Source organism: Erythranthe guttata, chromosome 4 (assembly GCF_056151865.1).
Source record: "Erythranthe guttata isolate IM_541 chromosome 4, IM_541, whole genome shotgun sequence".
NCBI lineage: Eukaryota > Viridiplantae > Streptophyta > Magnoliopsida > Lamiales > Phrymaceae > Erythranthe > Erythranthe guttata.
Window position 1 is genome coordinate 511,074 of NC_142536.1, and position 25,293 is coordinate 536,366.

The window sequence follows — 25,293 nt, forward strand, 5'->3', positions numbered from 1 at the left end:
ATAATTCCAAAAATAACTGAAAATTAAAATTAAGAAAAATGAAAGAAAAAAAATCAAAATTATAGTCGATTTCGGAAATATTATAGTTGGTTTAAGAATCTTTATAGTTGATTAAAAAAATGAAATTAAAAAAATAAAAAAAAATTAAAATATTTTTTAAATAACAAATTAAAAGAAAAATATTTTTTTAAAGCTATTATTGTTAGTTTTTAAATAAAATAATAAAAGAAAACGAAAATTTAAATCTATTTAAATTATATAAAAAAATTTATAGTTTGCAGATGGCAGTTTATGGAAAGATTTGGAAAGCAATTTTTTTGGGATATAATCAATCACACACGATTGTAGGGATTTTTTTTTGGGATATAATCAATCACACACGATTGTAGGGATCTCAAATTTCCGGATTTTGTGATGTGTGTCTTCAGAAGGCTATTTTCGGGAATCATTAAAATAGTGGGTTTTCTACTAATATTGAAAATATGGCTGGATCCCCCCTTATTAAAAAAACACTAGAGGGGGTTATGGCTAATAGTCCCAATTTATATTTCTCACAATTTTAGGAAAATCTATTATTCAATTCGCTAGTACATAAAAAACCCTTAATTAGAGTTTCCGTCAATAAAAAAAAAAAAAAAAGGATGATCACGGAAGGCGAATGAACGGCCCAGATTGCTCATGTAAACAAAAATTCAAATTTTGAAATAGAAGAGGTGCCCGAGAAAAAGAAATGGACGAGGGGCAGTATAGTCAATCAATAAATGTAGAGTCAGCTAGGGTTTCGTGTACGGCTGGCTTTTGCCATCATATTTTTTTTTTTTTTGAGATATATAAAAAGATGAGATCATCCAGAAAACACACAATACACACACTAAAACTCACTCACTACTCTCTCTATTTCTCACTGCAGCAAACGCCTCATCACTTAACACTGATCATCTCTCTCTCTCTCTAAACCTGATCATTATAATCTCGACTTTTTTTCCTTTTTTCCTATTTACATTTTTTTTCTTTTAAATTAAAGTTCGTGTGATCGTGTATTTCTTCTGTCACACCCCCTCAAAAAAAAAATTAAAGTGTGGAGAAGTAGTATTCTTTGTGATGATATGGATCTGAAAGAAGATAAGGTGAGGAATCATGTGATTACACACATTCGATCAAATCTTTTCAACTTTAACTCTCTCTCTCTCATCGTTATAGTATATTCCTTTTTGTTTTTCTTCTTCTTCTCTCTCTAGAAATCAGATTCCGAAGGAAAAAATAACAGCAGTCCGTCATTGAAGAGTTGCAGTGACTGTAGCACTACCAAAACTCCTCTCTGGAGAGGCGGTCCATCTGGACCCAAGGTAAATCAATTTTTTATTTTTTAATTTTTTAATTTTTTTTAATAAAATAAAACAAAAATATAATATCTGATTTATTTTTTTTAATTTTTTTTTTTGATTTTGTGTTTTACAGTCATTGTGTAATGCCTGTGGGATAAAATACAATAAAAAGCGGAGGCAACTTCTGGGGTTGGATACAGGAAGAACGAACAAGAAGAAGAAGAGAACAAGCGTAACTCGAAGTAATGAAGTAAGCGAGATTTTGAAAATGAGATTTATGGCTTTGGGGAATGATGTTGTTTTGCGGAGATCAGGAAAACTTATGAGTAAATTGAGGGAAGAAGAAAGAGCTGCTATACTTTTGATGGCTCTTTCCTGCGGATCTGTTTATGCTTAGTTTTACTAGTAGTAGTACCTTGTGTTGATTTGGTTGTACCCGGATTTCAAGTTATTTATTTAAAAAAAAGAAAAGAAAAAAGGATGAGGATCTAACCAAATGTAACATTAGTTTTGAGGAATGGTGATTTAGTTTTATGGTGGTAGGATTGAACTGATGTAATAGCTAACTATGATAGACTGTTTGGTTATTCTTTTTAACAATTTTGGTTGTTGCTGAAATTAGGGTTTTGACTGGATTTTCTCCTAAAAGTAACTTTAGGGGAATCGTGCTGAATTGGAATTGGCATGGGTAGATAATTTAGGAGATTTTTGCAACAAATGGAATGTGGGTTGGCATAATATCTAGGGATTTATTTGGTACTGGAATTTTGCCTATAATATGGCAACATAATGGAAAAATGCAATCTACCAATTATGTATGGAAAATAATAAAGTGGAAGCTAATTGCCATATTTGTGCACCAAGGAAATAGGAAATATCGATTTCGTGCGATAGCAGGTATAAACTGTACGAGTGTGTATTTTGGTGAGGAGATAACTTGAAGGCCAAATGCCGCCCTATGAGAAGCGGAGGATTGGGTTGATGTCGGAGGGGGTACTTCGACGATCAAGTCATAAAAAGGTAACATAGGATTATTGAAAAAATTCAAGAATTTTAAATGAGAGTTTTTATCGGGTGGTTGATGTGTGTAACTTGGAGCTTGAAAGTGTTTCAAACGTTTTCACAGAACTCGATTGAATTGTTTCAAGTCACCACGCTGCCACTCACTAATGGTAATCCGGAATTTTATTGTCATTAATCACGAGAGCCATGTCGTTTTAGCATTCGTATCTACGTACGTAATGATAGTATCAAGACCGGTCTTGGTGTGGGGAGATACGGGCCCATGCCCATGACCCAATTTCCTTCACGGCCCAATTTTTTCCAAATAGTACATTCTTTTAAGGATCGTTCCTTTTCTTATTTCTCTCAAGTATTTCATACATTTACGGGAGACGTCTTTGAAAAGAGTTATTGGCTGGTAAAACCTGCACGACTATGTCCCGTTTGAGTTCAATCAAATTGGACATAAAAAAATAATATATGATTTGATTTTCGAACTTGCGAGTAAATTGTACGATTTTGACCTTGCTATCATAAAATCGAGTTAGTATTTAAGTTCGAACCTACCAAAACTCGGGTTCAAACAAGTGGCCACCTTAATAATCTCTCTAATACGTATTGTAGTCCAAGAGGAAGGAATAGGATCAAAATTCGTGGTGCTTCTACTCATTCCGCGATAAACATAACTAAAACGACACGAAAAGTCTAGTACCTCCTGGAGAAAACTGCCACGTGTAAAATTAGTACACGTGTCATCCAGAATTGTAAAGCCAGCATATATCGTGTAGATTCTTTCTCCAAAGTTCTTAATTCTTATATGATGATTAATTTCTATTTTAGTTTCTTGCGAGTGCCTAAAATCAAATAAATTACGTCTTCAAATTCCCCCAAAAGAAAAAACAAAAGAAAGGAAAGAAAATGCAATCAAAATTAGCAGCCACCGCCGTGAATTTCAGTCGAATCGTATTATTCGACCCCAAAAGGCTTTTTCTGGCCCAAAGACTCGGTTGCGCCACCACAACCGGCAGAACTGCCGATCCAGCTTTGCATTCCGTCGACCCTGAAGTTCGTATTATTAGCTCTTGGATTAAATTTTAAAATCAATTTAATTTAACAAAAAAAAAATCAATCATATATTGGGTGATCGTAACAATTGGATTTTTTTATAATATTAATCAATTAAATCCTGCTATTATTTACAGGATGTCTACCCCACTGAAGCAATTGAGGATGAGAAACCCCGGCACCGGCCGGAAAATGAGCCGACCGGCAACGACAGCGATCCATATGTTCCTCAGAAGTCGCCGATTGACTCGGCGCCGAAACTTGAATCCACCGGCATCGGTCCGCGAACAAACCCCATCGCGCAACAAAAACGACGTCGTAGTACCGAAAACTGTACCAAAATCGACGACGTGAGCTGCGCCGGAATCGACGGAAGCCCGTGGCCGGAGGAAGCCGACAGAAAGGCGGAGAGAGAAGAGCAAGAGACGGATAACAAGGAGTACTTCAAGCACCACAGGGCGTCGCCGTTATCGGAGATCGAGATAGCGGACACCAGAGGCATGATTGCTAAGGCGAGCGGCGGAACTGAGCAGAGTAAAACGTTTGGATACGAATGGAGTGGAGATATCATCGGGTGGAGGCCGGAGCAGCTGGATTCTGCGGAGGATTCTCTCCGGCGTGCGACGGAGATATTTAAGTGGAGCGCGGTGAGAGGAGACCCAGATTCTCCCCATGGGAGAGTACTCAGAGAGCTACGTGGTGAATATTGGTGACACTGTCAATTATATATGTGAATATTATATATATAGTTATATATTATGAATATGTATGCATATATTGTATCTCAGTATAAATTATGTCTCAATTTTGCAATAGATAGATATATTATATGAACGTAGAGTCGAATATTATTGAAGTTCAATTCCATGTTTTAGGTTTACACTTGACATGCGTTTGTGTGACGGATATATTTGCAATTTCTATTTTATCTTTATTTGAAATTAATTGTAAATGATCAAAAAAATTATGGGCTTGCATAAATCATTGGTTATGGAAATTGGTATGTTGTGAAAGCCCAAATATATGATCCATTCTTAAACAGCCAACGGCGGCCCAATATGATCAACAATGCAAAATTCATTAAAGTGTTATAAAAAATACTAGTAACTCACCCGTGCGATGCACGAGGATTAATTTTAAATTCAATTTTTTCAATGACTAAAACACGTTGATAATGTAAATCAAACACCTTTGCGAATAAAAAGAGCATTCTTATGTGATGCATGGTGTTAATATAAAAAATTAAAATACGTTTTTAGATAAAATAATCGAACGAAATTTTGAATGGTCGATATATAATACGGTATAATCTATTTTTTTTTAAACAATATCAATTTCATTTGATTTAAGTACCGAGATAAACAAAATAAATGATAAAGAAAATATAAAATACGAAAAGATGTGATATGAAAATAAGATACATTATTTGACCCAAATGGTACTACTATCCCATCCCATACACTCGCATCCTTAACAGAAAATTTAATTATCAAAGTAGTATTTTACAACACATGCATTGACATCGCCTATAACTCAACTAATACCTTGCAAGTAACATGCACATTTTTAATTGTTCAAATGCAATAAGTGATACACAATACGGAAACACAAATCACCTAAAAGTGTAAGAAATAAATACAATTTATACTAAAGTACATTGATTTAGAAAAAAAAAAAAGCTTCAGTGGAGTCGACAATAAAATTAGCATAAACTGCAAATAAACTTAACACGATAAAATAATTATGCTTATAAATAATACAAAAAATAAATGTTTATTTGAATCACAATATACAATTTTCATGATGTACCTCATATTCCCTAAAAAACTTCATTGTAAACAACATTGGAAGTAATATTAGTCGCCTATTCCGGGTTAATAACAAAAAAACTAATACTAATACTAATACTAATACCACTGATATTACACCGATACTAATATTGATAGTACTGTTGATACTAATATTGATAATCATATTGATATTGATACTACTACTGATAGTAATAATGATACTAATACTGATAATCATGCTGATACTTACACTCATACTAAACCTGATACTGATATTGATTTTGATACTAATACTAATACTAATATTGATATTCATACTTAATACTATTAATATCGATAAGTACACTCATATTAATATTCATATTGATATTGATGTTGATACAAATATTGATACTAATAATGATACTAATATTGCCACTGAAACTAATATTGATATTGATAGTGATATTGCTACTCATATTGATACTAATTATATTGGTACTAATACATATACTCATACTGATACGTTGATACTCATCTCATAGTGATATTTATACTTATACTGATACACACACTCATACTGATATTGATGCTAATATTGATATTGCTACTGATACTATTAATGATACTAATATTGATAATCATGCTCATACTGATACTGATACTCATATTGATACTCATACTAATATTGATACTGATACTCGTATTAATATTGATACTAATACTGAACCAATATTGATACTGGTATTGAAATTGCTACTTATATTGTTACTAAAAATGATACTAAGAATACTAATACTAATACTAATACTAATACTAATACTAATACTAATACTAATACTAATGATAATGCATATGATCATGCTAATGCTAATTCTAATGTTAATTCTAATGATAATGCTAATAATAATTATAATGATAATCCTAATGCTAATGCTGATACTAATAGTAATGATAATCCTAATGCTAATAGTAATGGTAGTGCTAATGCTAATACTAATGATATACTAATACTAATATTAATAGCAATCGTAATCTTAATCTTAACACTATATTAAGTTATTAACACTAACACTAACAATGATGAATTCACTATATTTTGATTTTTATTAAATTCACATTGAAACATTGAAAACTCGAAACGAATCATTGAATCTAATCGCAAATATGAAGATTTTGATAAAAATACATGTATCAGCTCAAAGGATTAAGAAGAAAAAAATACCTTACTGAATAGATAAGAATGTGCAAGCACAGCAAAAAGCAATGAGTCCTCAAGCAATGATTACACATATAATGTAATTATAATAATATTGATTGTACATCAATCTAAATTTAAATAATTTTGGCAAAATATAGAATTATTAATTAAAGTAAAATTTCATTAATATTTGAATTATCACCACAATCCTTAATTTTATTTATTTCTTAAGATAGTTGGTATTTCATTATTTGATTAAATAAATTTTGAAAATATTAAAAAAAAATTAAGAGAAACCAAATTTTCCAATGTCAATTTTCAATTAAGATTTTATTTAAATTATTGTTTAAACTAATTAAACATAATATAGCAAGTGACTAAATATCATGTAATATCAAATCTATAACTAACTGGACATGTTATATCACATTAAGAGGGTGTTTGGCTAAGCTAATAAGATGTTTAAAGGAGCTTATAAGATGTTCTAGAGCTTATAAGTTCTTCTAAAGTGTTTGGTAATTTTTTTTAAAAAAATCTTATTTTTTTTAAATAAGCTGTTGGAGAGCAAATAAGATCTTTTAAAAAAAGTACATCTATCCGACATTTTTATTTAAGATCTTATAATGAGTAAAAATAGGAAATAAGCTCATTATTCAAACACTCTAAAAATTAATCCTAAAAATAAGTTGTAACAGCTTATCAACTCAAAAAATATCTTATCGGACGTAAGAGCTTATCAGTTGTTTAAAATAAGCTTAGCCAAACACCCTCTAAGTATATTATATAATTATATATAAATATATGATTATAAAAATAAATATTTATATATTTAATAGTTTATAAATTATTTCACTAATTTATTGAAACAATTGTGAAGAAAGATATTCAATTATTTGACCAAACATATGTCACTAAAAAAATTAATAATATTAGTATTAAACCATTTAAATTTATAAAAAACTTTTTTTTATGATATTGTATACAGAGTAATTTGAATGGTATTTCACTCATTTTTAGAAGTGTAAGATCAAGCCGGAAAAAAAAAACATATTTTACCACTTTTGGATTTTTTTTTTTTTTTTTGAGGATACCACTTTTGGATACTTAAATATCTAAATATTATTATTTATATTTAAAAAGTTATGATTAAAAAAATTAACATTTTTGTTTATAGGAAGTGTAGAAATAGTAATTGAATATATGTTTTATATATTAAATGTGTATAAGAACATTTAATTAATTATGATGAATTCGTGATTAATTAAAATAGCACAATATAACTTTTGATCGAGCACATAAAAAAAATAAAAAATAAGAATGAGACAGAATTATCATAATATACAAAATTTATTCGATATCACACAAATGTGTATATATATGTATTACTGATCAAGAATAAATATTGAAGAGTTTGATTTAAAATATCTACAAATCTATGTGTACTTGAAAAACAAAATTCATATATATATATATAGAGAGAGAGAGAGAGAGAGAGAGAGAGAGAGAGAGATAGATGTACTTGTAGATATATATTTAAATTTGAAATTTTATAATATGAATAAATAAAGATAAATTTATTTATTTATATTATTATATTATATTATATTATATTATATTATATTAATTAATTTTATGAAGAAATAAGTGATTTTCACATAAAATAAACAAATCAAACACTTCAAGATTATAATGCATATTATCATTCCTTGAAGAATAGAAAATAATGAAATTACATGTATCATATGATTAGATTCATAAAAAATAAAAATAAAGAACATGAAAGAATGTAGAAAATTTATTCAAATGGATTCAATAAACGACAGAGGAACCCCTATTACAAATCAATAAATACACGATTACCTTTTTTGCTATTACATGTTTAACTTCATTTATATCAAATGGTTCTTTATCGAAAACAATTTAACAATCATCGAAAAATATCCCCGTGCATCCACTGAATATTCATCAATACACTAAAAGTGAATCGTGTCGTTGCGTGCTACACAACATTGGAGGACTTCTCCCTTATCGATGTCGCCGCATATGACACAAGTGATGCTATCCATGGATCTAAAAAGAAAAAATCCTGAGCTAGATCGTTGTATTTACGCATACATTTTAACGGATACCAAAGCAAATAATACACTATAACATAGTTAAACAAACACGTGAAAAAATAATAATAATACAATGCAAAGTAGAAAGATGGAAAAAAAAATTAGGGTGAAAACCGTTGTTTGATGTGATTATAAGAAAATGTGTAGATGAATTATGAGATGAGTGAGTTGTGGTTGAGATTATTTATACTTAATTTCAAACACTAAATAAGTTCTTCAAAAAAAAAAAACACTAAATAAGTTAATAACACATGTTAAGGAAATCATTATTAATTGTAATAATTTATTAAATCAAATCACGAAATAATGGTATAAAATCGGCAGAAAATCTTCAAATCAAATCCGGAAGATCATAAGTTAACATTTTAATGTTATTCTACATTTATTTGAATTTGGACTGAATCCTCATTAATAGAAATTGTCGGAATATTGTAGTCAAACATGGTAATATCATTTTTTTTTTTTTTGCCTTTTATTTGAAATAGTAATAAATCGTATTAACAAATCGATTATATAAATAAAATCAAATGTTAATATAAAAGTCAAACACAATAAAAATAATTATGAAAGTATATCTAACAATTAATGCACCGATTTTGGAATGTTAAAAAAATATTGAAAAAAATAAATTTTAATATGATTTGTCATATTCCATCGGTTTTGTCTACCATTTCCATAACTACCATATATAATATTATAATATCCTAATAAATGATTTTAATTTACTCTAATATATATATATATATATATATATATATATATATATATATATATATATATATATATATATATATATATATATATATATATATATATATATATATATATATATATATATATAATTTGTTTTGATAATTTATTTGAATATTCATAAAAAATGGACGTTCAAACGAATATATTTGAATATTCTTAATGTTAATGTAGTAACTTATTCAAAAAAAAAATAAGATTGAAACATAAAATAGAAAATTATAATGAATGTAAGATATGTAAACTATAAGAAAATAAAATAAAACTCCAAAATTGCACTAATGAAGCAAAAGTACAGATATCGTTTGACATGTCAATTGTGGTGAAACTTATTCATACAACAATATTGTCCAATCCTCTTTTCAAAATCAAAGAAAAATAAAAAATCTTTGATGTTCACGTTTCCACATGCAATACATGTCAATTTCTTTCATTTCTGTTTGACAAAACAATAATGGATTTTTTGATAATGGTAAATGTATAAGTCAATTAAATTAAAAAACTAAATACAAACTTTTACATAAAATAATAAATAAATAAATGAAATTACAGAAATTATATGCAAACCGCAACAATGTCGCACATAGAACATAAGTTGGATTCGTAAACAACATCTGCAAGAAATACATAAAGAAAAAGTATTAGCATAGTTCTTCAATTAAATAAAAATATTAAACGAATTTAAACCATCTAAATTAAATTATAATACGATAAATGAATGAAATCAATTCAAAAAAAATTACAGAAAAAAAAAAAACCAAAAAGAGAAAACGAAAAACGGAAAACAAAAACAACTCGAATGGAATGGGTGAAGAAGAATAGTGTAGGGTGAAAAAAATAGATGGGGGTTTATATAGCTTTGATAAGTGTATAGTAATTAGGAAATTTTTTGAATTCAAATTTCAAATGACATGATTATAGGTGGAAAAGGAAAAAAAGAAAAGGTAAGAAATCAAATCAATTTAATTCGGATGATTTGATTTCTATTGATTAGGAATTAATTTTAAAATATTAAACAATATTTATAGTTATTGAATATTTTCATTAAACTAACTATATCAATTAAATATAATCATCTTAAATAGGTAAGAAATCAAATTTCATATCATAAAATATATATTCTGATTTTAGAAAATTTTAAAATAAATAAAATATACACGGTTTATTTTTTATTGTCTTTTTTTTTGTATTTTAATAATAAAATTTTAAATTTCATAATATATTATTAATATGTTAATTTGAAATCGAATTTTAATGCATTATTAAACAATATTAATATATGGTTTTTAATATTTTTTTATTGAATGGATATTCGAATATTCCAGAATATTGAAAATTAAAAAAAAAAACTGTATTCCTTTATTTCAATATTTGAATATTAAAAAAATATTTTTTTTTTCTGAAAATTATTTGAATATTCATAAAAAAATTGAGTGTACTGAATTTTTTAAAAAGATTGCCAATAAATATATTTTAAAATACTGGAAATGTAAATAAGATTTTTTTTACTTCGAATTTATAAAATATTAATTTTGGAAATAATATATATACACGTGGTAATTGTTTAAATGAGTGTATAAATGGTAAATAGGAAATAACTTAAATACATACCAAAATAAAATTGACAACTCACCAATTGAAAAATCCACATCATCAATTGAACTCCAACTAAGCAATTTTGATAAATGACATCATCATTTGCCACATGTCAATCATTGAGGGCATAGATCCTCTTTTTATATTATATATAGATTATATTTATTTTACTACTCCAGTAAATTCATATTATTCCGTTATTCCCAGAACTATAGTCTATAATAAATACATCGAATTGGGTCTTTCGTCGGTTCACAGTAGAAACAAGACCCACCCACCATATTTAGTCAAAACTTTGGACTCCGGTCCAAACTCGTGGACGGTAGACATAGAAATTACATAAAAGTGGGCCCATTTTCTTTCCACTATTTCCGCAAAATTAACTTCAATTTTTTTTTTTTAAATTAAAAATATATATATGTTTACTTCAAAGATTTGTTTCGTAGTTCAATAACATGAGTGTTTACTTATATTTTCAAACATAAGCCCTATAAAAATGAAATATTTAATGTAAAATACAAAATTGTCACATAAAAACAAAGAGTGTGCATGTGCAACAGCACATATTAAAGGCCAAAAAACGAATCTCTATGCATATTAATACCCAACTATCAACCACACGTTCCCATAGTGCCATCCAGCCCCTCCGCCCACCTCCCCTGCGCGTGGCCCCCACTCACCACCTCCTTTTACAAACAATCTACCAATTTTCAGGCCGACCACTACCATAATTATTCATCTCTCCTAACTTTATACTACAACCTGCATTATGCTGTACAAAATTCAATTTATTTCACATATCAACTTATTGTAAAATTTGTGCTAATTGCAAAAACAATTGAGATGAAAATATCAAAATTGTGTAATTGTTTAATTAGAAATGAAATGCACATGTTTAAATACAAACGACAATTATTGAAACTAGTACTATGGACAATAAAACTTTAGCTACAATATAATGTGACGGACTATTATTATTCTACCAAAATAATGAATACTCTAGAAGGGTCACTTTGGTAATTTCACTTCAATCAGCATTCCTTCATTTCATACCAGTAATTTTCTCCTTGGCCACTGTTCTCTTTTTCTTGCTGAAAGCCATAAATCTTTTGCTGCCCATGTTTTAAATTGACCTGACAATTGTGATTAAGTTGCAAAAAAAAAAATAGTAATAATAATATAATAATATATATGTATAGATACGTTAATTTTAGTTGTCGGAAAATCAGAGAAAGAAGAAAGTACAAAGTATGATAAATAAAGAAGAAATTAAAGGGTGGCTTTTGAATTGCACGGAAAGCGAGTTATCTGGGCGAGGAGAACCCGGTGGAGTATTGTAGTAGTAGTAAGGGAAATACGAAACAATCGGGTTCGGCGGCGGTGTGAGATATCCGTAAGACGGTGGATTGTACGCGCCGCCGCCACCGCCGCCTCCGTACGGTGGTGGGTAATAGTAGGATTGCTGCATCGGAGGAGGTGGCGAGAAGTAGTACACACCGCCTCCCCCACTGGGGGGTGAAGGTGGAGGTGGGCAGTCGAGCCCCGCCGGAGGCGGCGGAGACGGTGGCGGAGGGGAAGGCACTTGCTGCGGCGGCGGTGGAGGCGGCGAGAAAATGGGTTGGCAGGGGTTGTCACAAGAAGAGCACATTGTGCAGGCAATCTGGTCTTTCGTAACTGCTGAAATTGTGGTCATAGCGAGAGAGAATTCACACAAAAATGTGGAAATAAATAAAAAGAAAAAGAAGAAAATAATAGCCATTCTTGAAATTATTGAGAAAGAAAAAAGGTTGGTGGAGTGAAGAGTTAGCAGTGTTTATATAAAAGGAGAGAGTGGAGATATATGTAAGAAAAATAATTAATTGCCCGCATGGGTGTAGCTCAACTGGTTCCGGAGGTGGTAAGTTGGTGCAAGGTCCTAGGATCGAATCCTGGCAGCCGCAGTGTGGGAATTTCAACTCCAATGAGTTGGTTCCTTGTGGGCACCAGGTCCGGGTCCGCTACCTTAACGGGCCGTTGAGTTACCATGATTTACATTCCTCCATCAATCCTTGTCGGGCCAAGGGATGGGGGCCCTGGGGGCGAGGGATTTCGCCTTATGGTGCAAGAAAAATAATTAATTTTGTTTGATATATTAATTATTAAATAATAATAATAAAAGTATGATTCGGTTATTTGGTGGAAAAGATATGAGAGAAAAAAATGAAGAGAAGAATGGGGATGTGGTGCATGTGTATTGATAGCCGCTCCCATCCCTTCCATTTTTTATCTTCTACGCTACACCATTATCGATTGTACCAAAAATTAATTAATTAATATATATATATATATATATATATTATTGCCATGTCGGCTTTAATATTTATAATTTCTTCCTTGGAATTGACTTATTTGTATATTCTATATTATTTGTTTTGTTACCGTTTGGTACTAAAATTATTTTTATTTTCGGCCTGGACACTTAACGGGCCCGAAACCATTTTCCACTGGATTTTGGGCTTGACAAAAGATCACTCAGGCCCGTTTAATTACAATGACCTAGTTATGGGTCATATTTTCCATAAATCAGAGTTCAATTTCTTTTTAATTTATTTCATCAAATGTGACATGTTTATGACCCCAATTTATGAACCTTATATATATGCCCATTAAAATTTATACCACTAAATACTCGTTTCGAGACCTAAATATTTGTTGCGAGATTAAAAAAAAAAATCATTTAAGATTATTTGTGACTTTATTAAAATTCCAATAATACATTATTTGTATTTTTTTCAATAAAGGGGCAACAACCTAAATTTGAATAGCAAGCAATAAATTCCAGGTAGTAGAAACGCAATAAGTTAAAGGACAATTTTCTTTTGTTAAATTTCCATCACTACTTGTATGATAATTGTGAGAAGCAATGCACGTGGAATGTATAGCTGCAATAAGATGTATAGACAATTGATATATAAAAAATATATATGAAGCAAAAAGTGGCGCATAAAAGGATGCTTAGTGGAGATTCCACAATTAATTGCCGACAATTAATGAGGTCTTAATAACCAGCCCGGCAACCCAAAAAACAAATTCAGTTTGCACATATTTCATTATAAAAATTGATACTTTAATTTAAGTATGATGCTCATCAATAAGTTATATAATGACTATTAAATGGAAGTGTATTAATCCATTGAGTAGTAATAAGCTTCAGTTTTATTTATCATTAATTTAATTAAATATTATTATTTTTAATAAATAAATAAAAATAAAAGTCCTTTTGTTTCTCAAAAAATATGGGTTGATGGTCCAGTAATATAAAAGCTTCCAATTCGAAATGGGATGTTAACTCATGCCCAATTGTCACAGTTCCAGTACGTGACAAGATTTCATCTTATCCTCTCCACACGTGCAAGTTATTATTAACTCACCGAATTTTCTGGCGGGAAACTATACACAAACGAAGGCCAAAATATCACTGTCCTCAAAATTTAACTTTTCCGCCTAAAAAATATTTGAAATTTGAAATTTCGTATACATGGATGGATGGATTATTAACAATTTAACCTCCATTATTTACATTTTCTCCTCTTCTAAAAAGTAAATACAATTCTCCAATCCACAAGAAAATAAAAATCATGGCGATTTCAAAGAATGATTCCACGGCAAAGACTACCGGTTCATCCGCTTCATCTCTTCATCCACCATATTTACAGGTTGCCCTAATTTTCTCTCTCTTCTTCATTTTCACTCATTTACAGATTAATATGACAACTAATTTATTATTTTACCAGATGATAAGCGAAGCAATTACCGCAATCAAGGATCGTACCGGTTCGAGCCAACCTGCAATCGCGAAATTCATCGAGGAAAACTACGAAAAATTGCTTCCCACAACTTTCAGGAAAATTCTCTCGATTCAATTGAAAAGGTTCGTGAAATCTGAGAAGCTAGTTAAAATTAAAAACTCCTACAAAATTCCTACTGTTGAGAAGGTCAAAAGATCCTCCAATCCTTCTTCAACTGAAGCAGCTGTGAAAATTACCGATAAAAAGGCGAAAGCTGCAAAAAAAACAGTGGAGAAAGCGAAGAAGACGAAGAGATTGAGCCAGGTTAAAACGCCGGAGGGTTTGAAGAAGGTCAAAATGACGTCGAAAAGAGGATCTGCTGGTGTAGAGAAAATGAAGAAGAGCAAGGCTGCAACTCCGGTAAAGAGGAAGCAGGGTCCTAATTCACTGAAATCGGGTTTAAGATCTGCGAAGAAAGCTAAAAAATAATTGAAGTGCAATTTATGAATTGGGAATTGTTTTTTTTTTTAAACTAAGATTTGTTTGTTCAGTTATGCAATTTTCTTGCTTTTATGAACTCGTGTTTCAATCTGTTGTGTGTATGAACTCATGTTTAATGAGAATTACTTGATTAAATATGTTGAGTAATCACCAAATACAAAATTATTTATAACAAAGATGAATATTAATGCTTTCTCAAAAAAAAAAAAAAAATCAGATTTGGGTGTGAAAACTGTTCAATCTATTGCACGTTGAATGCAGTAGTACCATATTTTGTTGTGTTATTGGGGTTGCAATTGATAATGTTGTATGATGAATTTAATTGTTTGACAACTGTATTTATATGTATGTACTATATCTTACCCCAAGATCCGGTAACATGCAATTATATTTACAGAACAACTTCTTATTCATTATTTTTAATGCATGTCCTATTGAACCATCCGATAAAATTGAATAACCATGTACATGATTTTTAATTGGTGATCTGTAGAGTTGCTGCGTCATGTTCATGCATCTTGGATGTTCCATTAATTGATGGGGTATCACTATCAATTCTCAATTTGAGTTTACGTATTGTTACATCGTGTGAAATACATTGAGTAAATCTTTGTTATTCTTAAGCACATATACATAGAAATCGGTATTAGTTGGTAGATCAACGATAAGAATCAACCCGATGTTACCCTTTTATCGAGCGTAGCATAGAAAATTATAATATTCATTTTTATGTTGACAATCCATCGAAAAAAGAAAAAAATATATTAAAATCTTGTAAATTCAAATAAAACAACATTATCTAAATAAAAAATATTGATGTATATGTGCCTAAAAAAATCTCAAATTCTGCAAATTTAATTTAAAAATGAAAATTGGATAAGAATTAAATTTTCAGAATTCAAAAAATAAAAGAAAATACAAATCCAAAAAATGTCAGGTAAGAAATAAGAATGGATAAAAGTAAAGAGTTATAATCCAATTTCCAGGAAAGGACATAAAATAATTTCCGTGGTAATTATGTTTTCCGTAGATAGATAAAAGGAAAATGAAAGCGCACACAGAGCATTAATTGGCTCACCACCCCTATCCCCCCACCCTCCAGCCTATTAATATAACCAACACTCCGCCCCCTTCTTCCCCAAACTCCCACCTGTTTCCGTATATCTATCTCAACATCAATTTCCCATTTCTCCCCACTATTTTATAATCTATACCAGTAATTATAACTTAATTGAGCCTACAGTATCGAAGGAAGCGGAGATGGAAGGGGTTTCAGCCACTGTATACAAAGGAATCAAAGGATACTGGCGGAGGAAAGGCTACGTGCGGCTGAACGCCGCCGGCCGGAAGCGGAAAACGCGGACGGTGGAGCTAGCTTCCGCCGCCGAGGGCTCGACTCGACGCCGTCGTTTCTGGCGGATCAAGCTGACGCGGCGGCTGAAGCTGAAGCTCCGCTTCTCACCGAAGAAGTTTTTGCTCGGCTTGCGAGATGCGTACGTTAACATGATGTTGAGAATTGCGAACACGCGGGTGGCTGGCGGCGGATACGGTGGCGATGGAGTGGCCGGATTCGGAGCGAGGCCGGTGAAAGAGTACGACGAGCGGATGATTGTGGAGATCTACAAATCAATTGTGATGGCGCAGGGGCAAATCGTGCCCCGCGACGCAGCGTGGATCGGCTCAGAAATTACCTGCCGACGGTAATTAATTTATCCACAAATTGATTAATTACTAATTAGCGGTGATGTTTATATTTCGATTTCCACTCAATCGGATCAATAAAATTAAAATCTCAATTCCAGTTTATCCGTATTCACGTTTTCTCTGCAACGAATCTATTGTTATTAATTATAATACTTACTAATTCAGTAGATCTGCGAACGGATGAATTACTCATTCTCGTGTTCTTAATTTCTTTCCCCTTTTGCCGCTAATTAATTAGAAGAAACCGACAATTAGTATTTATTTATTTTATTTTTATTATTAAAATGATAATTTAATGGTGTGATAAGGTGGTGGTATGCTGAATCCAGTGATATCACCATTTGTATAACTTCACCTTTCCCCACTTGGACTTGTGAATGTTGTAAGAAAGTATGTAACTCTGTAAAACGACGTAGCATCAGGAGTACTGGTAAGCTGTAGAAGAAATTTCTGGAGCAATTGTACTATCTAGTTATTTCTATTAGCAGGTAAAAATGCTGGATCGTTCTGTTAAACTGTCACTTTCTAGGTTTTTTACCTTAGTCCAATACCAATGGCAAAATGTTGTACAAATTGAAATTGGATTAGGGATGTCGAATTGGCCCCATAAATTATTGAATTTCATTTAATTATATATATAGAAAAAATAAATTATGTTATTTGAATGGATAAAACAATAATACTAAGAAGATGGTGATATAAATGAGGACCAAAAACGAAATTGACAATATAAGTACTTAATATGTGAAAGATGAAGGTGATACGAATGAATTTGTTAGTAATTGGTTGGCATACATACGATAAATATTGCTACAAAGGCTTAAATAGGTGGGGAAGGCATCAATCACATCATGTGGTGTTTAATGCCGCCGAATCCTTAGGTTGGGACATGTATTTAAGTCAACTATTCATGCATATTAATTCATTTTATGTGACCACAATTTGGTCCTTCTTTTAATTCTGCCAACAATTTTATTATTAAACAACAAAAGATTCTGATCAATTTTATTTATTTATTTATTATATTTTTTTTTTGATTGCAAAAGCGTCGAGATTTTGGACAACCAAAAATGGCAGGAGGCTTTTATTATAGTTTCTAATTGCGACTTCGTATAAAAAACGATGTAATTCGAACAAAAAATGTTCGTAAATCTTAGCAGTTGTGTTGGGGCCCACTCCTAATTTATAAAAGAATTAAGAATATCATTTGTGTTATGATCAATTGATCAGAAATAAATGAATTGACAGAGAAATGTTCCGAGCAAACATATGGACTGTTATACCAATATTGGCGCTAAAAGTTTTATTGGGCCAGACCAAATTAAATATTATGAAAATATTAATGGAGCAAACTTATTATAAACTTTTTGTTGGGCCGTGGCCTATAAACTCTATATTTCGGGCTTTCATTTATTTATTACCCCTCAAATGAATTGTTTTGGGCCTCATTTATTTCCTCTAATAACTATTTATGGGGGATTTTGTTACTAATTTTTTGGTAAGAATAATTTTTTTGTTAATTAGGAATAAAGACAATATATGTCTTGTTTTAATAAAAAAATATTCTAACTCATTCATATTACAACAATACATCCCATTTTTAGTAGCTCTAAACATTTACTTATCTTACTCTGACTTTATACATGCAACATCTGCAATCTAGGGGTTATTTATACGTTACACCGAGTATTTTTTTTAACCATTGATCTACACACATGTGTCATTTGTCAGTAGATAAACAGTAAAAATCTATTCGATCTAACATAGTATAAACCCTAGTCTAGATTTGCAGCCTAAACAAATTGCCTGCCAAAGTGGCAAACAAAGACAACTCACGAGTAATATAATGGACCATGAGAAATGTACTAATTAAGAAAAAATAAGGGTCAAATTTTGCCTACCACGTTAAATTTAAAAAAAAAAAAAAGAAGAAAGAAAAAAGACAACTCACGAGTGTTTGATAATAACATGTTAACATGATCTCCATCTAGTACGCAAAATTCTCATGTGTATAGGTCAGGTGCATCAGCTCCAAATCATTGAATTATATTTTTAATTTATTTACTTATTTTTATTGCTTTTATTTATTTGAAATCATGGATTGATTTGAAGTAACTTTACATTTTGCTTTATGATTTGGAGTAATATCTATTTTTAATACCGTGTAGATGGAGTATTATTATTTATTATAGGCCACCGTGCAAAGAAATTCATCAATTATTGTAATTACAAACTAATTTTAAATATATTTCGTAGTTCACTAGAAAATTGATTGAACACTCATATGGATCGGATATTTTTATTTATAATTTATAATTTATAATTTATAATTATATGTGAATGTAATGTAGCACAACTTTCGAAAGAATTGGAATAGTATAAGTGCGGTGGAGGCCAGGCTGGCAACGGTGGAGGTTCTTGTACGGAAGGAGGAACACCTTTCACGATGCCATTTTCTATTAGCCATTAGTTTCTTTTTTTTTTGGAGGAGGTCCCACCGTATGTATACCTACGGTATAGCTCTGTTTTTGTACTATTTGAAGTGACATAAAAATCATCCACGTGTCAGTATCTTACTGGTCAGGGGTTGCATCAGTCTCACGATCATTAGTACACCCCATTTATTTGCTGATTATTTAGTTCTTTGTTAGCTCTTGATCTTTTTCTCCTCTTGTCCTTACTTGTGATTTGTGAATTAATGTATGATCTTTATGTTTAATTAAAGCGATTGGCTTAAATTTCACAATAAAATTTATTAAATCCTATATATAAATTAAAAAAAATTCTTTCTACTCATATTCACTCTCCGTAAAATGATTTTATACAAATCACTCAAAATTCATTAATTTTTTACGTGAATAATTATAAAAATTATTCATTTTATTTAATATTTCTTCAATTTCATTAAACATTTTTAATTATTCAAATTCATATCAATTCTAATTTTTTCCTCAAATTCCAACTTTATTTTAGTTCGAACATGTGAAGATTTTTGTCAAATTTGAACTTGAAATGCTAGGGATGTTTTTAGTGTGTGATTTTGTTAAAAAGGTCGGGTAAAAAAAGAAGGATGGTGAAGGAGATGAGAATATTTAGAGAGATAAATATTTTTAGTTATGTACATGATTTAGTAAAATTAGTGTGGGATTTAGCATTTCAGTTAATTAAAAAAGATAATAATAATAATATTCTAATATGTATGTACAAGCCCAGTAGTTGAAAATGGACTTTAAATTGGAGATAAGCCCATTTTGCCAATAAAACATTTAAATTGAGAATTTATCAATATAACTCGATCTATACAAATAATTATCGGTTAAGTATACATACACATGAATATGTGGATTATTATATGTGTAGATTACCTGATATATCTCATGGAATATAATATCTACAAAACGATATAATCCTAAACCTAAATATGGACGAAAAAAATAACTATTAGTTAATGATTTCGGATGTAATTTTATTTTCCAATGAATACAACAAGGTCTCAAAGATTTACTTTCACACACCAAATATTCGCACCATTATGAACTAGAGTATCAAATATTCTACAAAATTATGTCACATCCCAATTAATTCGGTTTAAATACTATGGATCCATTTAACGATTTCACAAGCTATTTGATAATTATTGATAATAACGATTTGCGTAATTTATGTAAAATATATAATACGGATTTAACAAACAATTATAAGTCGGTTTAATTATAATGTTTGCGTATAACTATGTGGCATGTGCCAATTATTGAACATGCATCCTGCTTACGCAATCAAATGGTAATAGGTTAATTATAAACATTTAAATTAAATAAAATGTTTATTTTGGATTTGAAAAACTACCAAAAGGATAAGAACAATACAAATTCAATTAGAGTTTCAGTTGCAATTGAACTTCATCAAATATTCCTCTAATTTCTTTTACATTAGAAAAAAATAAAAAAAAAAAAAAAAAAGAAAAGAGTGTAGAAGATGATGTATGTAAAAGCCCATGTGTACAGTGCGGGAGTGTGTGTTACTTGTATGGATTATGGACGTGTTGGAAGGCCAAGTTGTCATCGCCCCAGAAGACAACACAGCTGGCTTTTCTATTTATCACACATTTTAACAATTATTAACTTTTTTTAATATAATAATTAATTATTTAATTTAATTTATTTGTTACAAAAATGTTTTGGACTTTTGGCAGTGTATTTTGCTGGTGGTGGGGAAAACCCAACAAACTATAACAAAAAGTAAAAAAAAAAAGGAAAAGGATAAATAAAAAAAAAAAAAAAAACCCTCCGAAAACTCTCTCTCTCTATACTGGTGTATAATTCTGTGTATTGCTTATCACCTTTCTTCTCCAACGAAGAGAGAGAAAGAGGAGAGAGAGAGAGAGGGGGGTGTGAGTGACTGCAGCGCACGTCGGCGCATATGTTAATCAAGCCCTTATTTGTTCTTATTAACCTTTCAACTTTCCCATTTCTGTTTATGGGCTGAGTATTTCTTTATACACACTCTCTCTCCCATCGAAAATCGCTTCGTTCCCACGGCATACCACCATTAGAGATATATAAGGATTTGCAGAAAAAAAATTAAAAAAGCAAAGCACAATTTGCCCATTGGGATTTCGAATATTATTCAATTTTATCCTTTTTTTTTATTTTATTATTATTGTTATAATTAATTGTGGTTTTCTCGCACCAAACTCTGGCGGACCTCAGAGGAACCCTAGCGTTCCTCATCTCGTCGGTTTCATCGAATTGTTTGTATTTGAAATCGAGGAAGAGAAAGCAGAAACTCTTCTACAGAGGTACGAAAATGTTGTGGATAATGAGATTTTCGGGGTTTTTCTCTGCGGCGATGGTGATGATTGTGCTCTCCCCTTCTCTTCAATCCTTTCATCCGGCGGAGGCAATTAGATCTTCTCAGGTAGATTCATATCTCAGATTCCCCACATCCCCAATTTTATTCGACAAATTCTCCTTCCGTCGAGCCCCGGCCTTCCGCAATGCCGGCGAGTGCCGCCCGTCGAAATCGGACAAGCCCAGCGTCTGCGATCCGTCTCTGGTTCACGTTGCGATTACTCTCGACGGCGAATACCTACGTGGCTCAATCGCCGCCGTCCATTCGATTCTCCAGCATTCCAAGTGTCCTGAGAGCGTGTTTTTCCATTTCCTGGTTTCGGAAACGAATCTCGAAACCCTAGTCCGATCCACTTTCCCTGAATTGAAGTTTAAAGTGTATTTCTTCGACCCGGAAAGAGTGCGGAGTCTGATTTCGAGCTCCGTCCGGCAGGCGCTTGAACAGCCGTTGAATTACGCCCGGAATTATTTAGGGGATCTTCTAGAAAACTGTGTGACTAGGGTTATCTACTTGGATTCCGATCTGGTTGTGGTCGATGACATATCAAAGCTCTGGAGTACAAGCTTGGGGAAGAAGACAATCGGCGCGCCGGAGTATTGCCACGCAAACTTCACTAAATATTTCACTGAGCATTTCTGGGCGGATCCTCGATACGCCGGCGTGTTCTCCAGCCGGAGCCCGTGCTATTTCAACACCGGCGTGATGGTGATAGATCTGGACAAGTGGAGGCGGTTCGGTTACACGCGCCGCATTGAGCAGTGGATGGAGACGCAGAAGACAAGCCTGAGCCGGATATACGAGCTGGGCTCGCTGCCGCCGTATTTACTGGTGTTCGCCGGACACGTGGCGCCGATCGAACACAGGTGGAATCAACATGGATTGGGTGGGGATAATGTGCGTGGTAGCTGCAGGGACCTCCACGCCGGTCCGGTGAGCTTGCTCCACTGGAGCGGCAGCGGCAAGCCGTGGCTTCGGCTCGACTCGAAGCAGCCGTGCCCGCTCGACTCGTTGTGGGCCCCGTTCGATTTGTATGGTCAGTCGACGTGATATTATTCTTTTTTTGTTTCCTCCGCCGGTAAATTCTTTCAGCTACTACTGTTCACTTTTTTTTTGTACCTCTGCTCGTGATTTTTTTTTACCCTCCTATAATTTCATTTTATTTTTCACCATCTTCGATTATAGTTTTTTTTTTTAATTCCATTTAGTTTGATGATGAATTCGGATTCCTTCTTGTAGACATTGTTTTTTGTTGATTAAAATCATTACATGTCATGATCGATTTGTACTCTTATTCCATTTACTTTCTCTCTCTTGAAAATAAAAATAAAGTAAAAAGAAGGATATGATATATATTCAGTTGTGTGGGTTGTCTCTCTGGCATTGTTCATCATTGTTGCTGTATATTATTTTCTATGTTTTGTTGCTTACATGTTTGAAATTAAATAATGGAAAAAGATATGCAGATTGCAGGACCGACAATAATTATAATAATAAAAATGTTAAATAAATTAGTCTTATTCGAGAAATGGGCTGTGAATTTTTGGAGTTGGGAAAAATGACGAAATTGCACCTAGATAGATACAGCTTGAACTCAAAACGTAATGCAAAATGTAAGAACCCTCGATGCTGTCGGCCTACTTGCGTCCTAGTTTAGTAATTTCTCATATTTCCTTATTGTTTTTGGGCAAAACAAAAACCAGTATGCCATACGTATATGTTTATTTTGGTGGGGAAATAGAACTTAGTGGGTGGGTCCCATTGATGATTATGTGGATTTTAGTTTTGTTTATTTATTTAAAACAGTATTGCAACATTTTTTAGTTTGTGGAAAATATGCAACATGTTCTGGGTAGGTTGGCCCTCATTTGTTGGTGGTGAAGAGAGAAAGGTATGCTCTCTCTCTCTCTAAAGTAACTCTGTGTGCTTTCTTTGTTGTTAGTTGTATTCCATTACTTTCATCATTTTATTGTTTTTAATATTCGAATCCCAAGTCAACTTATATAAATGAAGAATCTAATTGCAAGTCACCTTGAAGAGTGCTTATGTAGGAAAAATGTGCATTTCTTGATGGTTAGGGGTTTAATTACTTAAAAGTAGGGAGTTTTTGTTAATTAGGTGTGTTTCGACCTATGGTTGGAGGAGGGTATTTTAATTAGTGGTTTGTTGTGATCACGTTTATATATTGCAAAGTCCACGGGATTCATTTCTAATACAGTTATATGTATATATATATTGTTGGGTTTCTTGTGAGCTGTCATCTATCTCCCTTCTATTAATCTTTTTTTTTTTTGTTTTTTTTCTTTCTGTCCTTTTGTAAAAGGATGTGGTAGAGACTCTTTAAAAGTCAGTTAGTAACAATAATTCTTGTTTTCACCCCACTTAATTGGCGATTAGTTATTGATCTGTTTCTTTGCTAGGTTTTGTATGACTAAGTTATACTATTATATAATAATTTATGCATTAATAATAATAATAATGTGTATAAAAATTGATATACATGAGTGTGTGTGGTAATAGTGTATTGGGGGGGCATCCGGGCCCATATTTTACTGCGTGTCTAAAAGTATTGAAAAAGATAGCCCGATTCCCTGTGTCCTGGCACCACACGTGGCCAGCTTCAGCTTCACCCACCTTTATTTAATATACTAATTACCAATAATTAATCCTAATTTGGACTGTTTTAGTTTCCATCAATTTTCTTGTTTAATTTCTTAGTAATTTAATGAATAAGCTGGAAATTTTTATTGGTATTTTATACGTATAAAGCAATGGTGATTGTGACTGGGTATCTGACACTAGTAGCCCTACCCAATTGTTAAACACTGGTCTGTAATTATTTAATTAACAAGATGAATTAAATTTATTTAGAAGATTCTAGAAGGATGACGTGGAAGATGGAAAGGCCAACGGTAAACCCGTGCACGATCTGTTTCAAAATTGATGCTGCATTTTTTTAACGTGCTTTTCTTTTAATAATTAAAGTGTCGCTTAAGTAAGGAATCATCTCATCTGTTAAGCTAAGTCTAAGCGCTGCTGCTTAGGCCTTAGAGAGAGAAAGGGTAGTTGATTCATATGGATAGTACTGCATTCCCATTATAAACTGATTAACATAAACATAATATATAATATATAATAATAATTGTTATTATTATGTGCAGTGAGTGCAGATACTTAGATTAATTAAATTACTTGAACTCAATTTGTGTTGTTAAGAAAAACTATCGTCCAATGAGAGATGTTGAGAAAGGGCAGCAGCAGGAAAAAGTACTGAAAACCGTCCAACTGGCTGTCGTTTTAGCATGTGCCCCTTTGGTCTTTCTGGATAGGAACAAATACTCACAAGCCCTTAAAAACCACTATTATTTCACATACCCCAAAACTTTACAGCTACAACTAAATAGCCATATTTCAATTAAAGCCATTTTCAATATTTTGGGACCAATTCACAAAATTCGTGGCCCCCCTTTTTACATATTTGGACTCTTGATAATATAGATATTTTATGTCTCAATTTTTTACACCTTGAACCCAATTCAGTTTTCAATTCTTTTTTTTATTATTATTTGTCATTTTTTTTTTGGGTTGGGGGTTCATCCCAATCCCAATCTCCCAATTGAAGTAAATATCGTAAACAAACTCCATTCA

At 31.7% G+C, this 25,293-nt stretch overlaps 6 protein-coding genes across 6 annotated transcripts; 5 read left to right on the forward strand and 1 right to left on the reverse strand.

The window, feature by feature from the left end:
* Positions 1–821: 821 nt before the first annotated feature.
* LOC105958015 (GATA transcription factor 15) lies at positions 822–1,943 on the forward strand. The gene is made up of 3 exons (XM_012982018.2): positions 822–1,127; positions 1,239–1,346; positions 1,459–1,943. Exons 1-3 carry the CDS (start codon positions 1,107–1,109, stop codon positions 1,720–1,722), a joined length of 393 nt encoding a protein of 130 aa, XP_012837472.1. The 5' UTR covers positions 822–1,106; the 3' UTR covers positions 1,723–1,943.
* Positions 1,944–3,175: 1,232 nt separating this feature from the next.
* On the forward strand, positions 3,176–4,333 carry LOC105956954 (uncharacterized). Its single transcript, XM_088816145.1, has 2 exons — positions 3,176–3,392; positions 3,530–4,333. Exons 1-2 carry the CDS (start codon positions 3,246–3,248, stop codon positions 4,103–4,105), a joined length of 723 nt encoding a protein of 240 aa, XP_088672271.1. The 5' UTR covers positions 3,176–3,245; the 3' UTR covers positions 4,106–4,333.
* A 7,330-nt stretch (positions 4,334–11,663) lies between these two features.
* Positions 11,664–12,679, reverse strand: LOC105954849 (uncharacterized). Its single transcript, XM_012978538.2, has one exon. It carries the CDS (start codon positions 12,582–12,584, stop codon positions 12,051–12,053), a length of 534 nt encoding a protein of 177 aa, XP_012833992.2. The 5' UTR covers positions 12,585–12,679; the 3' UTR covers positions 11,664–12,050.
* Positions 12,680–14,373: 1,694 nt separating this feature from the next.
* Positions 14,374–15,228, forward strand: LOC105957999 (uncharacterized). Its single transcript, XM_012982002.2, has 2 exons — positions 14,374–14,520; positions 14,599–15,228. The coding sequence occupies exons 1-2, from the start codon at positions 14,443–14,445 to the stop codon at positions 15,079–15,081; spliced, it is 561 nt and encodes a 186-aa protein (XP_012837456.1). The 5' UTR covers positions 14,374–14,442; the 3' UTR covers positions 15,082–15,228.
* A 929-nt stretch (positions 15,229–16,157) lies between these two features.
* LOC105957994 (uncharacterized) lies at positions 16,158–16,964 on the forward strand. Its single transcript, XM_012981995.2, has one exon. The coding sequence runs from the start codon at positions 16,354–16,356 to the stop codon at positions 16,795–16,797; it is 444 nt and encodes a 147-aa protein (XP_012837449.1). The 5' UTR covers positions 16,158–16,353; the 3' UTR covers positions 16,798–16,964.
* A 4,002-nt stretch (positions 16,965–20,966) lies between these two features.
* On the forward strand, positions 20,967–22,920 carry LOC105954843 (putative galacturonosyltransferase-like 7). The gene has a single exon (XM_012978531.2). It carries the CDS (start codon positions 21,604–21,606, stop codon positions 22,693–22,695), a length of 1,092 nt encoding a protein of 363 aa, XP_012833985.1. The 5' UTR covers positions 20,967–21,603; the 3' UTR covers positions 22,696–22,920.
* The last annotated feature ends 2,373 nt before the right edge of the window (positions 22,921–25,293 follow it).